At 35.2% G+C, this 19,613-nt stretch overlaps 3 protein-coding genes across 4 annotated transcripts; all 3 read right to left on the bottom strand.

Moving 5' to 3' along the window:
* Positions 1-417: 417 nt before the first annotated feature.
* LOC143460242 (germ cell-less protein-like 1) lies at positions 418-6,637 on the bottom strand. The gene is made up of 7 exons (XM_076957683.1): positions 3,748-6,637; positions 3,200-3,567; positions 2,926-3,093; positions 2,272-2,718; positions 1,871-2,101; positions 873-1,083; positions 418-688 (listed from the first exon to the last, which is right to left on the bottom strand). Exons 2-7 carry the CDS (start codon positions 3,539-3,541, stop codon positions 582-584), a joined length of 1,506 nt encoding a protein of 501 aa, XP_076813798.1. The 5' UTR covers positions 3,542-3,567; positions 3,748-6,637; the 3' UTR covers positions 418-581.
* Positions 6,638-9,767: 3,130 nt separating this feature from the next.
* On the bottom strand, positions 9,768-18,224 carry LOC143463241 (centromere protein N-A-like). 2 transcript variants are annotated; one of them, XM_076961683.1, is made up of 7 exons: positions 18,056-18,224; positions 13,213-13,258; positions 11,047-11,186; positions 10,804-10,953; positions 10,548-10,701; positions 10,340-10,476; positions 9,768-10,249 (listed from the first exon to the last, which is right to left on the bottom strand). In XM_076961683.1, exons 2-7 carry the CDS (start codon positions 13,241-13,243, stop codon positions 10,016-10,018), a joined length of 846 nt encoding a protein of 281 aa, XP_076817798.1. In that variant the 5' UTR covers positions 13,244-13,258; positions 18,056-18,224; the 3' UTR covers positions 9,768-10,015. The 2 variants fall into 2 exon arrangements, with proteins under 2 accessions (XP_076817798.1, XP_076817789.1); XM_076961674.1 differs by lacking the exon at positions 18,056-18,224 and adding an exon at positions 13,362-13,865.
* LOC143449468 (uncharacterized) lies at positions 15,035-17,301 on the bottom strand. The gene is made up of 4 exons (XM_076949688.1): positions 17,210-17,301; positions 16,488-16,509; positions 15,314-16,280; positions 15,035-15,125 (listed from the first exon to the last, which is right to left on the bottom strand). Exons 1-3 carry the CDS (start codon positions 17,299-17,301, stop codon positions 15,366-15,368), a joined length of 1,029 nt encoding a protein of 342 aa, XP_076805803.1. The 3' UTR covers positions 15,035-15,125; positions 15,314-15,365.
* Positions 18,225-19,613: the final 1,389 nt, after the last annotated feature.

Raw genomic sequence — 19,613 nt, 5'->3', positions numbered from 1 at the left:
TTTTTATTGGACTACAGTGTTACCCATTTAAGATATATAAGAAACAGCTAGAAGTTTTTGTTGTGCTATCATATTTTAGAGATGTTTTATGGTTTAAAAAGAGTGTTATAGAACGCTTTACTTATGATACTGCCATTTATATTCCTTGAGAATACATTGTATAAATCGTTGGCTATTTCTACCAAATTTCAAAATGAAAAGTTTTGATAAAGGTTACATTACCATCAAATCTTAATATACATGCCCCACCAACTTATGGAAACTCTGTCTTAGGACATTTCATAACTTAAGATTTAAAAAAATCTCCATCCCCAGACAACAGCAGGAAGCTTACTTGTTTCGTTATAGCTACTCCACCACAAAAATAGAATAGAAGTTAAAGTGAGACATTTAGAAGCAGACAACCAACAAGTGTAGGAAGTTTCAAAATTTGTATTAACATGTAATACATGTGCTTTCTAGTCCTTGCACTGCTAAATAAAATTACATTTAATATTAAAAATAAAATACCCAGTCTACTAGTTAACATAAAAACATAATAAAACAGCGACAAACAAAATATAAATACACAAATAACATTATTATCTAAAAACAGGGCTGATTGTGTAACTATTGTTCATATCATGATCTGATAGAACTTGAAATGTTGCAGATATAAGTAATGGAAATTCCAACTTTCTTGAGGAGTCTGAAATTTAAAGAAAAACATAATTCTTCAGTTTGTCAAAACTGCAAATATACAACTGTACACACATGCAAAAAATAAAAAGTATTGTATACATGAACAGTGAATACACAGCAAATATGTAGATTTATTATACTGTATAACTAACAGTTACAATACTGTAAGACGAACAGTGTGATACCAGTACCTTCATTATGTATGGTTAGTGCAACTCTTTCTTCATCTTTTTCCAGTGATAGAGATGAACACCCAGTTGAAAACATATTTAAAATTTGACCTTTACTGTTCAAGGAAAAAACCTTTATTTGAAAGTTTATCTTCCTTTGTGCTCCGAGGCCAACAGATCCAGCCTTTCGCTGGGACTGGAAATTTCGCTTTAACAGTAAAGCTTTGGGTTCCTAAGAAACACCATTACAATGAATAAAGATTTTAAGGAATTATAAATTCCAGTAGTATTTAATTTGTTTTTAAAGTAATTAGAGTTTTAGCGGAGTTGGTTTTTAGACGTGGAGGCATTTCAGATTCAACTTTTTGAGCTTGTTGTGGATCAGAGCAGTCCAATTCAAGGCCTGCGAGCCACTTTTGACTGACTAAGATATTGTAATGGCCTGTGATCATTTGCACGAGTTGCAGCAAAACTTAACATTAATAAATGTGTGTATAAAAATAAAGTATATATAAACAATATCTAATTTTGAAATGTTGTTTAGCATACTGAAATTCAAGTCACATAAAATAACACAGACATGCAGACCATTCAAAGTAATTACATGAGGTAACCTGAGGTAATTACAAGCTCCACAATATACGTTCTGTAAAAAAAACAACTGTTGTATTTGTTTTCTATTGCCAATGGCAGTCTAAGTGGCACCTGAATTTCACACGTACCTCAGCACTACAACTCTATATTCTATGCGAGTAGCTTTTGTCAGGTGTTGTTATTGGTAAAAGTAACCGCTATTTGTGTTAATAGGTAAATTGCTTCATGTTATTGTAGTTCCATTACTATTAGTTAAATAAAAATTGATGTTACCTCAACCACCAAAATAACAATTATATTACAAAGAAGTTATTAAAGTTACCTGAAGCACACGTAGCAACTATAACAACACTAATAGAGAATAACATATCCTATGTTTACCATGGCATCTAAGAGTATTAATATTGAGTACCATCAATAAATACCTGGGAACTATAAGTAACAAGAAGATCCAAACCAAAATTGTATCCATTCCACCTCCAACAATAATCCATATCTCTGTGTAAAATTCTTCCACATCTTAAACTTCTGTCATCAATTCCACTTGACTTATTTGGTCCACGATCAATACCTTGTTCAACCCTTAACATTGCCAACCAACACTCACGGAATAAGGGCAATATCCAAAAATCTGGAACTATTCCATCCTTTTCCAACTGCAAATTAGTTTCATTACATTAACAAGAATGCAAATTGTACACAATAATATGTAACAGAGTAATCTACAATGTGCAAAAAGGTTGATATTATTATAAACACTAGAACATGGTGTCTAATTTATTTCTTTGTCCAGAGCGAAATGCAATATAATTACTCAAGTAATTACCTCTAAACAGCATCCAAAATCTCTCATAATGTTACAAATATGTACACCTTGAAAAGCTTCCTTGAATGGTTCACCTTCTGATGAAATCAAAAAAATTTCACCTGTGTCTTTCTGTCTTTCCCGGAAATATTTTGTTGCAATGGTGTTAGCATTTTGGTCAGGCTTGGAAAGTTCATCAATATTTGAGGTTAGTTTCAAGTAAAGCCATTTCTTCAGCATAATATAAAGATCCATTTCAACTTGAAGTACAAAAATGTCTTTGGAGCTAACTATCCTAGACATGAGAACAGGATCAATTTCTTCCAGCAATTTGTAATTGTTGCTTTGAAGCATGAGGTTGTTCTCTAACCAACTAATGCAGGCCTTTTCAACATCCACTTGCCCATATAATCTGGCTTCATTATAAAAGTGGTAAACATTGTCACAGCAAATGGCACTAACCATTACCTGAGTACATATAAAAGACATTATGTAGTTCATTAACTTTTAATGTATAGGCCTATATATCATAAAACTGTAAATCGGGGCAAACATAATTCGTGATGGTTACTCAGCTTTTAGTATTAGTGTCTGCTTAAGTTTTATTAGTACAATGAGCATTTCTAAACTAGATGCATCCTTTCAACCACGGTCTAAAATTAAAAAACATTTTACCTCAGAACATTGTTGCATTAAACTTTCTAACTGAAGAAGAGATGCTGCAGCTAAGACTGATATTACTTGTCCTGGCAAAATGATCACTTCATCTGTGTACAACGAACCAAGTGTGATATGCAAAGCTTCTTTATCTATCTTTTCATCGGGAATTTGAAGATGAACTTCCTATTAATGCCACAATAAAAAATTAGGCTTATTAAATGAACTAAACAGAACTAAATAAACTCAGATCTATGCAACAAATTATCACCAAAATTGACAAACTTCTTACATTCATTGTAGATTCCTTCCAATCACCATTAAACATTCCACTGAAGTAGCCAGCTTGGCGTAAATAGACTTTATGTAAATTCCATTCATGATCAAATGCTTTTATCATCACGTCACTGCTTTCTCCATTCAGAAATAAAGCATTATAAATAAACTGAGATGTGGTTTTCAGCTTCTTCCTTTTAATATCAACAAAATGAGAAGATTCACTCTCTTCATCATCAACCTCCCATCCTCTTTTCTTATTTTTCTTGTTATGGAGATCTACGTAGAAATTTTGTTCAAAACCAAACTCATCATTGCTGGCTGAATTTGTATTGGTTCCACTTATCCAATTTCCCATTTCATAATCCTCAGTAATGGTTTAATCTATAACATATTTATACATAACAAGTTTACTTAAAAATATTCTATAAGTTTATGCATAAATTACGGCAACAGCAAGGCCACACAGTTTAAGCAAAATTTAAGTTCAAAAGTTTCCTTCACCGAAAAGAGCTCATGTCAAATTCCTGCACATATCACAAAACTTTTTTGTTTTCAACAAACCTTTCTTCTTGCTAGGTCAAATGATATCTGAGGTATGAAGAGGAATGCACATAATAGAATAACAAATTCTTAAAAATCGAATCCCACCAGATCCAAACCCAATTTTTCGGAATACTTGGAACTGGTTTTATTTTGTAGGCAAATGCTTTGTGGCAAAAGCAGCAAATTTTGTTGTTTTTACTATGGGTGATATGCAAAATTAAGCAGATATCAAGTAACTAAGCACTATCATGCAATTTTCGTTGTGAACCTAACCATATACATCATACCTGTAGACATAAAAGTTAAGCACTTTAGAGTTCCTTAAGGCATATTCAAGTATTTGACTTCACGCTAGAATTCTTTGGTATTAAAACTAGCCTATTTTCGAAAATGGTTTAAAATTGTGGATTCAAAAAACTTCTTAAAACCTTGCGGAGCAGGAAAGTAGGTTATAATGTACATATTTAAGTGCATCTATGAACAGCCCAGTAGTGGAAAGTGTGGCACCTGCACATGCAAGATTCATCAACATGCACGCCAAATTTTTTATCTTCACGCCTAATAATCATAAACAAATCAAGAAATGCTGGTTGTTTGAATGCCAATTTATAATAAATAAACAAAAAATTGAGGTTTCAGTGCAACCCGTCATGCCAAAATTTGCATTTATGAATGCCTGATTTCTCACAAGTTCATTAATGTAAAAATGACATCAGTAATGGTTTTAGTTCAAGTGCTTGGGTTTTATCAGTAAAACATCATAGTACCAGTGAATTCATTAAAAGTTGTAGATTTCACAATAAAAAGTCACAAAAACACAGGGATAGTGGGCCACTGACATTTTTACATTGCTTTATGGTCTCATGAAGCTGCTTATATTCACTGCGCTGTTTTCCACTGCTTCATTTTCCTAAAAATAGTTTGTATTGTTTTGTTTATTTGTGTATCGTAAATGCTTACATATATTCCTCATAGTTTTCTCTATCAAAGAAGATATCAAAATAAGGAATGTATTATATCACATGGTATTTGTAAAGAATAATTGATCTGAAGTAGTGGCAGTAGCAGTAGCGTACCCAAACTGATCTTATGCTTAAATTAGGATTGAGTGTTTAAGAACAGTGGTTCTCCACCTGAGTCAAGCTAGCGAAAAGTGTCTGGCGAAAACTCTATGCTAGCTTTACAAAACTAAAGTGGGCGAACAAAGATTGGCAAACACGAAAATTAGTGTTTGCCAGACATGGCTTGCTAGCTTGACTCAGGTGTTTTCAACCTGGGGTCTGTAAAGCGCTTCTTGGAGGTCAGCAGAAATTTTTTATTATAAGATCTTTTTACATATCATAAAAGGCTTTGTTTATATCTGACTTTAACAAAAAAGTAAGCAATAATATCAATAAGTGAAATTTATAGTTTGAAAGACAAAACAAAAATTTAGTCTTACCATTTCTACTAGGCTAAGCCTTACCGCACAGGACCGTACTGCACACAACTGACTCGCAAATTCCTTGCCAGAAAACAAGCAAAATTTGATCACAAACGTCATGATTCCGTGATCAATTCATTACAGCGAACAAATATCACGAATTTCTTAAAGTCAATCTCTGATCAACTGATCAGTGTTTCTGCAAGGCAATCAAATTTGATCTGCAATCGTGGATCAGCTGATTCGTAATCCAAGATCAAATTTGATCCGACTTTCTGCATATCACCCATAGTATTTAACAGTCACTGGCAATCAGGAAATATGCTTGGGATTTTTAGTTGTTACAGTACGTAAAAATGGCAGTAATGTACACTGATGTACAGCATTGAAGCAATTTTCAATCATCAGTGGCTTGAACACACCACCTGATTGTCTGTTTAACTTTTCGCTTTTTCAACTTATGTTTTATGGTTTTAACTAAGTATAGGTTTAGTGGCCGTGCTAGCCTAGTTGTTACCAGCAATTATTAACGTTATTTTTTTTGAACACGCTTTAAGTCTTTTCGGCTTTGTCACTTTTTTCTGTTCATTGGAGCGTGTTAGTAACAACTGGCTTGATTTTTCATACCCACCGACCTTTTGACGAAAAATAAATGAATGAAATAATAATAGCAATATCAATTAAACGTTGCTTTCAGTTCAGTTTCACTACTTCAACCTGAACTATTCAGATTTCAGCTAATTGGAATTGAAGGTATTGAGACATAAAAACTTTAAGCACCACTAGACCACTGCTTGGGCCCACACTTTCACAGGTTGGGAAGTACTAGACAAGTGTATCCCAACCGCTGGTAACCGTTATCTTTTTGTTCAGTGCGGTGCAGAATTTGTATTCTGATCCACCAGAAAAAGTTTGTCTGTTTGTTTATTCCTTGGCTATGGAGTTAATACATAGAGTCGTCAGAATAGTAAATCGCTGAAATGCAAAGTCAATTGTTATGTCATTTTTGTCATGCATGAATAATTCTTTCATAAGCATGTTTCTTGGGGTGCAAGATGGTAGGCTATTTTCTGCTACTATAGGCCTAGTCGGTTCGTCTTGGTAATATGCAGGATCTAAATCAAACATTCCAATACTTAGTGCTAATTGCCGCATAATTAGCCTTTATTCCTACGGAATTCTTGTGCAAATATGATCATATTATGATGTTATTATTGTTCTAGTTCGTTTGATTGCCAACAAACGCTGAGCTATATTTTGGTTTTGCTTTTCAGTACGCGTCCTATTTTCTATTATTTCCTGATTTTACCGGTACGTAAACCAATAAAACGGTACCACAGCGCGCAATGCGTTCTCTAGATGTTCAGTCTAGTTTTGTAATGATATTCAAAGCATCTCGTTCAATGAGTTCTGAAAACAGTAGTCGTTTCGCTGTGAATCAATAAATAATACAACTACACTTAGGAACACACTGTCAGTTTGGTAAACATGCTGTGATGCTCAACTAGTCTATCAGAAGTTAACTTCCGGTAGGCTAACACACATATCATCAGAGTCAGATTAAAGATTTATCAAACCACTAGTTGGCACACTGTCATGCCAGATCACAAAGTTTATTAGAGAGACAGAGTATTCAAGCACTAAAATAAATAACAGAGCAACAAAGTTTCGATAAGTTAATCCATGGATTACCCAAAATTTGTTCCAGATTCTCTCCAACATATACATTTTCGACTAATGGCTAATATCATAACTAGTCGCTAAGAGCTTTTAGGTTAGCCGCTAGTGGCTATTCAACCCTCATCGACTCACTTTCACATAACGTTGCTGTCGCTACAGTCTGGACAAAATGAAGAAGGTACTGTCGTCACGTGCGTATACTGTGTACATTAAAAACGGATGAAAAGTATGGTTCGTGAACGTATCACAGAAACACATAAATATGCGTATCCGTTTTCCGTACGTGAACGGATGACGGACACTGTGTACACTACAGCCACTTTTAGCCGGCCAAATTTTACCACTGTCATTCTAGCAGGATCCTTCCAAGATCATTGGCTAGAACACAAAATAATAAAAGAGCGGATGCGGCACAGCCGTGTACGAAGACGAAACAAACCAACATCCGTGATTAAAGTATCCAAACCAAACGGTCAAGCATGAACTATGGCTATGTAAGTAGGCTAATCTAAAATGTAAAGCAAATAATGTTAAACAAAGCAAAAAATTATAGTTTGTCCTTTGTTGGTATTGAAACAAATTTTGCAAACAAAGCAACTAGCGCAAGAAACGTAATTATTTACTTGCAATATTCGAGTATTAGCATATGTTTCGGAGGGTTGTAGGTCGATTCAACCCACGGACGATTCAACCCCGGACGATTAAACTCGCGGACGATTCAACCCAGTACCATTCAACCCACAAACGATTCAACCCACGGACGATTCAACCCGTTTACGAAAACGTCTACGCAGTTCGTTAACGTTGATTAAAAGTCAAACCTAAGAAACAACTGTTCGTTGATGAGTATGAAGACTGCCCGCAAAAACGTTTGAAGCTGGAGATCGAACGTTTTGAGAATAGTAGAAGCCGTCTGTCTCCAGTCAATTGATTATTTTGGAAATAAACGAATAACTTGTCCTACAGAATATAGAGGGATTCTGTGGGCTATAATTCTGCTTATTTCGTTATGGTTAGTTTGTACAAGCTAAGTTATGCTTTACTATGATCAACTCTGTAGCTTCGGCAAAACTTTTTAAAGAAAGTATTTTGAAGTTGGAAAAAATTGCCCGAAAAAAACTATAAAAACTAGCAGATAATTTTTGTAGTAATAGGCCTAAATGCAAAACGAGAGCTGTTTATAACTTACGGATCACAAAAACACTGTAAGCTATACGACTGCTATTGAAATTACGATTGCAAAGGTAATCGTATGTCTAAGAATTTTATTTTATTTTACTATATACTGGGTTAACACGGTTCAGACACCATCATATTTTTACGAAATAATTAAGCGTAGCAATATCTGGTCAATATGATCTGCAGTCGCTTTATTACCAAACATCCATATTCAAAACAACAAGCACTACAAAAATAAACATTTAAAACAAAATTGATACGAGTAAAATAGAAAATAATATAGGAAGTCCACTAAATAATTTATAATCGTAAACAAAAAGATTGTTCTTAAAGGGAAATGTTCCTTATGGGGCCCTTCACAGAAAAGCTGCCTAAAGATATCGACCCATGAGTAGGCCTACCTTGTTACGCCCCTGTCTTCACATACCCATATACCTAAAGCTTTTAAGATCCTTTGACGTGATTCGAACTTGACTTGTCGTCTACGAAATTTCTTTGGCGCAAATGTGATTTTGAAAGCGCGAGGAATCATGGAATACTCCACATCTAAGAGTGGAGACACAGTTCTGCTCTAAAAAGGCCATGAATATTTACAAAAACGGATGACACCAGACGGTGTAAGTGATTGGAGATGCCGACAATACTTCAAAAATTAGGCCTAATGTCCATCTACTGAACCGTCCATGGGTTGAACCGTCCATGGGTTGAATCGTCCGGGGTTGGATCGTCGGTGGGTTGAAAGATCCGTGAGTTGAACCGCCCATGGGTTGAATCGTCCGTGGGTTGAATTGTCATGGGTTGAATCGTCCTGGGTTGAATCGTCCGCGGGTTGAGTCGTGCAGGTTTGGATCATCCGTGGGTTAATTCGTCTCACCACCATTTCGGACATTAACGTATCAGAGTAGGAAAACGATGTAGCCTAAATGAATCAGTGTTGTGCAAATATGTTTAACGACTACTTACGAAAGTAACTGCAAAGAAAAAGGACACGAAATTCAGAGCTTAAAAACAAGACGATAATAGGATAACAAACGAACATAAATGATAATTAATAGATGCGAAGGCATTGTTCAAAATAACGGCCGGTGGTGATAGCAGACGTTACGTATGGCAAGGCGCGAAAAACCGCTTTGACTGTACCGGATAACAGAGGAAATAGTAAAGCACAAATATTTACAGGTATGGGATAGGCAGATTAATTATAAACTTCTAGGAATAAAGGATTTCCGTAGGCTTGTTTATGAAGGGTAGGATTCAATTGTTTAATAAAAAGTGCTTCGTGAACCTTGCATTCATAACAATCTGTTCTGCATTTGATTTGCGTAAAATTTTTGAAGTTTTTCTTATGATTTAAGTCTTTTATACTTACCCCCATTGCTTCTTCCACTGGAAGAATTTACGGTGTAATTAAAGTTCACAAACTAGACAACTCCTTGCGCCCTATAGTTAGTAAGGCAAATACTCCCGAATACAAATTAACCAAATACTCAGACTCCTACAATAAACCCAACACTTCGAACCTCGCCGAACCTTTCCGGAATAATTCTCCCAAGTGGTAATTGTGAGTATCAACTGTTCACTATAAAATAAGAACATTGAAGAGCCAGAAGCAAAAGGTCGACGAGCCAAAGTTTGCCCATCGTTGGCATAGGTGTTGATTTTAGCATCAAATACTCAGTTTTCAGCGTTAACGTTTATTCGACACTCTTGCCTGCATACGGTACTCCCTTATTAGGACTGAAATTGTTTTTGTAAGTGACATTTTTATTTACCATTTTATTTACAAGGAAATTTTTTAAAGAACAAAACACACTATTCAAGACACCAAAAAATGTTGAAAATACCATAAAGGTAGTAAAATAATTGCAATACAAAGTTGCAAGGTAGGCAGTTATTAAGTAAAAGTACATTTCAAATATGAAAGGCAGTGGTAAAAGTTCTCTGATAACTACCAAGAATGTTTTTGAAAGTACTGCAGCTGGTTTTAGTAAAACATATAATTCATCATGCAGACGACCTGTCAGTATCCACAGCTCGACGATCGGTTATTTTAAAATTTTGCAAACCAGTACGGCCAATTGAAGTTAAAAATTTGGGCAGAGGGCCATGCGTTAACCCAAGAAGTGTCAATTTTCGTAAACCTTCCAAAACATCGTTTCCGCTCAAACAAGTACAGCATTCAAGGTTAAAATCATCAGCAGTAGGAATAAAGCGTTTACCTCGAAATCTGGTGGTAGTCTGAAAAGCAATACAGTCAGTTTTTAAGCACATCATTAGTTGTTAGTTAAACTTCTAAATTACAGAAACAAATTTTGTGGAGACACAAACCATAACATTGACAAATGGAATTTTAGGTTGAAGTTTTTCAGTAAACTGTTGCTTGACAATTTTCTGTGTTTTGACCATGCGATTCATATGACATATTTCCAATCGAGTATCATCAAATCTGTGCAGTGCTGTATCTTCTGCAACAAAAGTGACAAAAATTGGCTAAACACACACTGATTGCAAACACATCATATTTAAGTATTCCCACCATGTCTCGGTAATGGTTTGTATGTTCCTTTATCATACGTATATGCTTCATTTGGGTTCTGAGTGTGTAGCAGAATCTGGGCAAGTGATTCAGGATGATTTGACACCAGCTCAATCGGCTCAAAATCACTATAGCCAACCACAAAACACAACGCCTAAAATAATATCAATAAAACTGATTATGGAATGTTAGAGATTAACAACAGAATTAACTACAAACTGGTAAACTCTACTAATATAGTGTGAGTGGTACTTACCTTCATAAACAACGATGTCAATTCAAGTGAACTGTTTGTAACCAAAACATATGGAGAATAAGGAAAATGCACAAAAAACAAACCATAAACAGAGTTTAAACGACTGATTCTGCCCCAAAGTGCACTTTTTTGTTCTTCAACCTGAACGTCCTGCAAAACAAAAAAGTCGGAGGTACTGCCAATATGATTTCAACACCATTGGAAGTGAATACAACTTTACTACAAAAGGATTAAAAAACTTACGCATGAAGTGGGAAATAACTTCTGTTTCAGGCATTTTTTGAATGCTGAAGCTTCAAAATTTTCATCATCTAAACTTAGACCAAGCGGTTTATTCATTTTAATAGCTCTCCAATTTTTCTTATTAGTATTTTCAATGACATCTAGAAATACAATCATTCATTAATTATAATAAAAGACTGCAATGGACTGTCTTGTATGACTGACTTACACACAGACAATCGAAAGTATGAACATAAAATAAAATAAAATAAAATTAAAAGCTAGTGGAATTTTTGTCATTTACAGCAACAACACCTAGTTATCAAGAAAACTGACATGACCACGTCAACTTTGACAAATTAGATGTGTTTAAAGAAAAATCTACGTAAATGTAAGGTAATTTTAACTTTCATAAATAAATTTCTGAACCCAAGTCAACCACCCATGTTTGCGAAAAAATGAAACTCTTATATTATACACTAAAATACTATACTATATAACAAACACTATACTACCATACAATAAAATACCAAGAATATAATGCAAAGTGTGGAACTATGTCTATGTGTTAGGGTATGCTACCACTATTCTTTCATCAAGCAATTTGGTGAAAATGGCAGGTAAATGTTCCTATTCAATGTGCAAGGCCCAATGCGATAACGGTGCTCTTGCAAAATATAGTTATGTAACTTATGTGGCAATTTTTTATAAAACACAGAACCTGTTCTTTATCTATGCATGAAACTTCCTTGAAAAACATGGATAACTAGCTTTTTTGTCTGACTGCACTTACTATGTAAACGCAATTGAAATGTGTGATATTCTCCACTCAGCTCTGGGCCACATTGTTGTTTTTCGAAATTGGGCACTAGAAGAAAACTGCGTATGTAGTGTGACGTAATAACCGATTTTACTAACTATTGCTACAACCAGAAATTGAGTATAGAAAGTATGTCAGTGACACTGCTGAACTGTAAAAATGAAATCATACTGTATGAAGCCCATGAAAAATCTCGCTTTCGCATTTCGTAAAAAACTAGGTCACGTACTATGTCGATAAAGGTACGATACGCAATTACATGGGAATATGTTTGTCAGAAAATAAATCCGAATCTGATTAATAATAACTATCCTTTACTTACATTTCAACTTGCCTTTTATATAAAACAAAAATAAATGGAAAAATGCCCTATCGGAACAGGTGATTTTTTGTGACTGTCGCCGAAAAGAAATACAAATTTTGCAAAATTGGAAATCAATATTAAGTCATTACTTAAGATGAAAACCTGATTTGACAGATAGAGTATTACCTGTACCATAAAGCAACGCATGCGGTAGTTAGGAAAAATTCTGTACTTAAATTTTGAGCTACAAGCAACACTAGTCCATCATATGGTAATCAATGCCTAATCGTTCAAGGCCAAGTATCCTTAGTCTTGCCTGCTATTTTATCATTAAGTTCAGTAACCATTCTGAGATATCATTAACCACCTTTATTTTGCTTAGTTTAGTTGCCACTGTATAGGTAGACTATACTACTGAGTACTGCGTATCAGAAACTATGTGCATCTCTATAATCTTTTGACAACGTCAGGACAGTTTAAACTTTTGTTCTCAAACATTATACACCGGAGTCCACAGGAAAGTTTTAGTGTTAAACGGCATAATGAAACAAAAATTAACAGTTGATATTTCTGGCCTATAACAACCCATTTAAGTAAGTAAACTAATCACTACAGAGTTTACACCACATTGAATAATTTTAAATTAATTTTGAAACAACAGGTATGATACTAGTTATGCTCTGGGGACTAACAAAAGCATAGTGGAGTTACGAAAATGTCAATGTACAGTATTTTAATACAAGATGCATCATTGCTCTGTTATTACTTAGCAACAAACCTAAAGAACAACACTGTACTCTGCCAAAAAATGAGGGACCACAAAAAAAGAGAGAAGGTGGAACAAAACCAAAGTATATGCAGATAATAATTGTATAACAATGCAATATGAGTATTTGCGCTAAGTTCGCAAAAGAATTTTTTAAGACAAACAAGACTACATATATATGGGCATACCGTGGAACCTCGATAAAAAAAACATCTCTGAGACTGACAAAAGTTTTGCTCAACCTATTCTAACCTTTAAATCGGCATATTATCAAAGGAGTATGATAACAAAACTTACATAACAGTTCCAGGTAAAAGACATCCTCCATTTTAAGATGACACTCCTGCAACAAAATTTAACTGTAAAAAGTTGATGGCTAGGCTACAACTGAATGAAATACGACAAATATTCAAAAAAATTATAACAAAAATTTTGACAGTGCTTACTTGAGCTGTTACACAAATTTGTTGAATTATTTCATATTTTGTCCTTGTGTAATCAATTTTCCAAACTGGCATCTTTCCCCATTTTGACAACAAATATTTGAATTCAATTTTGGAAAATCGTTTTAAAATACGCGTTAATCCTCTTTCCATAATGTAGTCTACAATACTTTGGAATGGAAAGGAGTTATAAGATAAAAGTAAAGAAATTTGACGTAATAATTTCTCAGAAAACGAGATCCTGACATAAGAGTGCAAACGTAAAGGAGAACCCAGCCTTCAAACCTCGTATATGCTGGTTAGTGTATTCCACAATTATCTACTATATTGTAATTTGACTTAAGAACAATTAGAACGTCGCAAATTCTGTCTAGAAATTTCTAAACTTCAGTTGAATAGATTATAAAATATCAAATACTTAGAATCTGATTAATCTCACTTTTAATGTTCTTCATTATTACTTCGGACAAACACGAGAAATGACAACAATATTGAGTCATTCCATGTATAATCAACCAGGCCCTGTAACCACTACTCTTCGATTTTGATAATTTCAATATATGTTATAGACCTTGGAAAAGGCCGAAGATTAAAAAAAAAAATTTGAAAATATCTTCAGGCGTTTTCGAGTTATTCAAATTTGAAATTTTCGCCACACGATGGCCTTTGGCTAGTGAGCACTGGTCACGCTTTATGATTTTCTTTAATATCTTTATTTCTGAGGGTAGAATAATGAAACAAATGTTGAATTTACCATTTTTGGGGTCAAGGAATTCATTTAAGCACATAAAAAAATCTATATCACACCTCCTTCATGGAGTAAATTAAGTTTTTTCATTGATGTCAAAGTTCAAGTTTACGATGCAATTACAAAAATAGCAATCGCATTGGAAACATAATTTTTGCACTTTTGTGTAGCATGGTTCATGTATTTTCATGTATCCAAAATTTGGAAACTTGTTTTTTGTTCTTTTGGAATAAAGTTGGTTTTAACAGCAAGCACGATTTTTAAGATTCTTATAAGATATAAAATGCAGATTTGAGCAGTATCGTATAACTGGTCATGCATATATGCAAGGTTGAAATTCCAAGGCACCAACTGCTAGTGTTTAAAGATTATTCACCAAAAACATTAATTACTGCCTGCTAAAGGTGCACTCTGAGAGAGGTTACAGTAAATTTGACTTCCTTTTTGAACTTTAATTTTGCCTACTCCTATTTTGATTCTTATTATTTTATTATTATTATTGTTATTATTATTTTGATTTCACCTATGTATGAAAATGATGAATTTACCCGTTTAATTCCTGGAATTAAAGATTATGTAAGTGTTTTTAAAAATGTTCATAAGCAAAAGAGGCTCATTTTGTGTAATTTGAAGGAATTATATGCCACATTTTGTGAAAAATATCCCGAGCTGAAGATTGGATTCTCAAAGTTTTGTTCCCTCCGTCCCAAATGGTGTGTCCCCGTATCGTCCAAAGGCAGTCATTCTGTCTGTGTGTGCATCCAACATCAAAATTCAATCCTTCTGGTTAATGCTACCAACAACAATGAAACATACAAAACATTGATTGACAAACTAGTGTGCAGCACGGAGAACAAAATGTGCATGTTGCATCGTTGTGAACAATGTCCTGGGTTTCAAGCACTAGAAGGCTTTTTGCTTGCACAGTATGAGGAACTTGATGATGAAGTCCAATGCCAACAATGGAAGTCTACAGACACGATGGATCTTATCACGGTGTTAATGATGAGATATGAATGGATTCAAGAAATTGTAAGAGTTTTGGATGATCTTACAAAGCATTTATTCATAACTAAATGCCAATCTAGATACTTAAACTCCAGAACGAGTTCTTTAATAGATGATACTTGTGTGATTTTGCTGGATTTCGCTGAGAATTACACTTTAACAATTCAAGATGAAGTACAAAGTGGAACCAGCAGCAATGTACAATCCACCCCGCTGTTGTGCAGCAGTCATTTTGCTTTGTTTCAGATGACTTAACACATGACACAGCTTTTGTGCATGGGCTTTTGTACAAACTCACTGCATTGATTCCAAGCTTGTCCAGCACCATTACTAAAGTTGAATATTTCTCGGACGGTTGCGCTGGACAGTATAAAAATATGCTGAATTTGTGCCATCACAAGTGTGATTTCAACCTGGAAGCGTGTTGGTCCTTTTTTCCGAGCAGTCACGGGAAATCTCCATGTGATGGTGTTGGAAGTACTGTTAAATGACTGGTTAAGAGTTAAGACAGCTAGCTTACAAAGACCTACATCTGACCAGATATGATCATGCATGTAATACACAACAGCGGGGTGGATTGTACATTGCTGCTGGTTCCAGTGATAGCTTTTTACTTCATCTTGAATTGTAAAAGTGTAATTCTCAGCGAAATCCAGCAAAATCACACAATTATCATCTGTTAAAGAACTCTTTCTGGAGTTTAAGTATCTAGATTGGCATTTAGTTATGAATGAATGCTTTGTAAGATCATCCAAAACTCTTACAATTTCTTGAATCCATTCATATCTCGTCATTAACACCGTGATAAGATCCATCGTGTCTGTAGACTTCCATTGTTGGCATTGGACTTCATCATCAAACTCCTCATCATACTGTGCAAGCAAAAAGCCTTCTAGTGCTTGAAACCCAGGACATTGTTCACAACGATGCAACATGCACATTTTGTTCTCCGTGCTGCACACTATTTTGTCAATCAATGTTTTGTATGTTTCATTGTTGTTGGTAGCATTAACCAGAAGGATTGAATTTTGATGTTGGATGCACACACAGACAGAATGACTGCCTTTGGACGATACGGGGACACACCATTTGGGACGGAGGGAACAAAACTTTGAGAATCCAATCTTCAGCTCGGGATATTTTTCACAAAATGTGGCATATAATTCCTTCAAATTACACAAAATGAGCCTCTTTTGCTTATGAACATTTTTAAAAACACTTACATAATCTTTAATTCCAGGAATTAAACGGGTAAATTCATCATTTTCATACATAGGTGAAATCAAAATAATAATAACAATAATAATAATAAAATAATAAGAATCAAAATAGGAGTAGGCAAAATTAAAGTTCAAAAAGGAAGTCAAATTTACTGTAACCTCTCTCAGAGTGCACCTTTAGCAGGCAGTAATTAATGTTTTTGGTGAATAATCTTTAAACACTAGCAGTTGGTGCCTTGGAATTTCAACCTTGCATATATGCATGACCAGTTATACGATACTGCTCAAATCTGCATTTTATATCTTATAAGAATCTTAAAAATCGTGCTTGCTGTTAAAACCAACTTTATTCCAAAAGAACAAAAAACAAGTTTCCAAATTTTGGATACATGAAAATACATGAACCATGCTACACAAAAGTGCAAAAATTATGTTTCCAATGCGATTGCTATTTTTGTAATTGCATCGTAAACTTGAACTTTGACATCAATGAAAAAACTTAATTTACTCCATGAAGGAGGTGTGATATAGATTTTTTTATGTGCTTAAATGAATTCCTTGACCCCAAAAATGGTAAATTCAACATTTGTTTCATTATTCTACCCTCAGAAATAAAGATATTAAAGAAAATCATAAAGCGTGACCAGTGCTCACTAGCCAAAGGCCATCGTGTGGCGAAAATTTCAAATTTGAATAACTCGAAAACGCCTGGAGATATTTTCAAAATTTTTTTTTAATCTTCGGTTTTTCCAAGGTCTATAACATATATTGAAATTATCAAAATCCAAGAGTAGTGGTTACAAATTATTAAAAAATTGGTTGATTATACATGGAATGACTCTATTACTGTTCATAGCAAACAGTATTTTAAGAACCCAATTGCAATCAAAGCGCATCTCTCTACGTTACACAATCTCTTAAGGAGATGGTACTCAGAGCTGTGACGATCTATCTCTTTCTCATTCATTGAAACTCTATCTCTACCCTAAAACTAAAATCAAAGCATGCAACGGTACATACATACACTGAAGGAAAGCATTAAAGAAACAGGATTCCAACTTGAAGCAGCATTGCGCTTCACAAAATAATTTTGTGAAAAGGAAATATTCTGGACTGGAATATTTATAGGTTAGGTTTTAATTTTAACAAGGGAATCTTTAACGAAAGAAAACAAAAGCGTAAATTAACACTGTCTGACAATGTGGTTATTACGGGATCAATTGTGCAGATAAACATGTTTAATAACAAAGTTGTCAATCACACAGGGACCATTTTGAATTCGGCGAGTTGATAATGTAATGAAGATAACATGTTTACAAAATAGGATGACAATTATATGCTTATCTTAGCGCAAGGTAGAAAACATAATGTATCATTAGCATTTTAAATACTTTGCTAATGCGGAGTCATTGTAACAAAAACTCTGTAAATAATAAGATTACAGTGCCTTAAATTGAACGTCTCAACATAATTCGGCATAAACAGTCTAAAGCTAACGTAAATTATGCTTATCGACTGGCAGCTGACCGGTATTTTATCACTAAACCTGTTATATGACTAAAAATTTGTTTTGCAAGTAGGGCACGACTTGCACTTCTTGAATAGCTTAACAGACCTATACTGTAAAGTTGTAAGTAAAAAATGACTTCCATATTACCTGAGTTTATCATTAGCAGCACAAAACGAAACACAAAACCGAATCTATGAAAGTTACCACTTGCCTTTATCTGCCATGATTACTAGGCCATTACGTTTTAGCAGTGGTTCTCAACCGCCGGTCCGCGGGTGCCAGCCCGCGTCAACTTTCCTGCCGGTCCGCCAAATATAGGCCTATTACAATTTTGGTGGTCGGACGATTCAACCCATGGACGATTCAACCTACGGACGATTCAACCTACGGACCTTTCAACCCACGGACGATTCAACCCCCGGACGATTCAACCCGGGGACGATTCAACCCGCGGACGATTCAACCCACGGACCTTTCAACCCACGGACCTTTCAACCCACGGACGATTCAAACCACGGACCTTTCACGTACTTATGGCTTAGTTATTAAACTTATTACCAAGTTACTTTGTAGCCAATTGTAAGCTTAATATTGGACAGAGCTAGATTAGACTCTAGAGCAGCGGTTCCCAAACTTTTCTAAAAATTTTGCCTGGTGGACCCTTTGCAATTATTTTGATATTTCGCGGCCCTATAAAAATCATAAAATACTATAGGAAAAATGCAAAATCCACACCAATGAAATAAAAAGCAAAAACTAACAAATACGGTAAGCATTTAATGGGATGGTTGCGCTTGTTTTGCTGCAACTAACTCACCAATGTTTGGTTTGGTTTTAGATAGCGCAACTCTCATGTCGTGTACCCTCTGAAACTGCTTTTAAGCTTTAAAGACTAATTCTCGTTGCGGACTCTCTGAAACTGCTTTACGGACCCCAGTTGGTCCGCGGACTCCAGTTTGGGAACCGCTGCTCTAGAGTTAGGCCTTCCTGAATAGGCCTGTACGTCGTGGTTAACGGTTAACGGTCCATAACATGTGACGAAGCAGAGGCATTACTTGACGCGGAAAGATGTCCAAAAGAGCGACCGTGTCCCACTTCGATTGAACGGTGAAATAGAGAAAAACACAATTACTTTTTCGGCAAATAAAAGCGGTGTCCTGGTGTTACCTAGCGGACAGGATGGCGAAAGCTATCCACGTCACCAACAGCACCCTGTCAGTCACTGAACTGCAAGCAAAAGCAGGGTGCGATCGGAAAACCGCAGGCTGCAACACTCGCTCTTTTGGTTACGACCCAACCTGCCATACCAAAATGTGTAAGTCTCTGGAACTCCGTCTCCTACCTATTTTATGGAATCGGGAAAAGACCGTAGGGATTCCGCCTTTTACCTGCCCAAGCTACAGTAACGCACTTTAGGAGAGTAATTTTTCACTTCGTGACTTTGAGACTTGAAAAGAACTTTTACGCACTCAACTTTTATTGATTTAGCTATTGAATTAGCCAATTTGTGTACATTACTACGTATTTGTGCACCTAAGAGCGCAATTATCTTTAAGTGCATCCAAACATTTTTGCGCACTCGATCGCATCGCTTACGCACGATCTTGGCTTCTTGTTGAAAATGGCCAAACGGTACTCTGCAGTCTGCAGAACGGGCTATACGTAGCCTTCATTTTTAGGCAACTTAGCTCGGTTGGGAAACGGTACAATATTATCGTACCATTACAATTACCATATCAGAAGAATACAATATATGCTAATTAAGATTT

This window comes from Clavelina lepadiformis, chromosome 1 (assembly GCF_947623445.1).
Source record: "Clavelina lepadiformis chromosome 1, kaClaLepa1.1, whole genome shotgun sequence".
Taxonomy (NCBI): Eukaryota; Metazoa; Chordata; class Ascidiacea; order Aplousobranchia; family Clavelinidae; genus Clavelina; species Clavelina lepadiformis.
The sequence above is the reverse complement of the archived record's forward strand: the minus strand, read 5'-3'. Positions and strand labels throughout refer to the sequence as shown.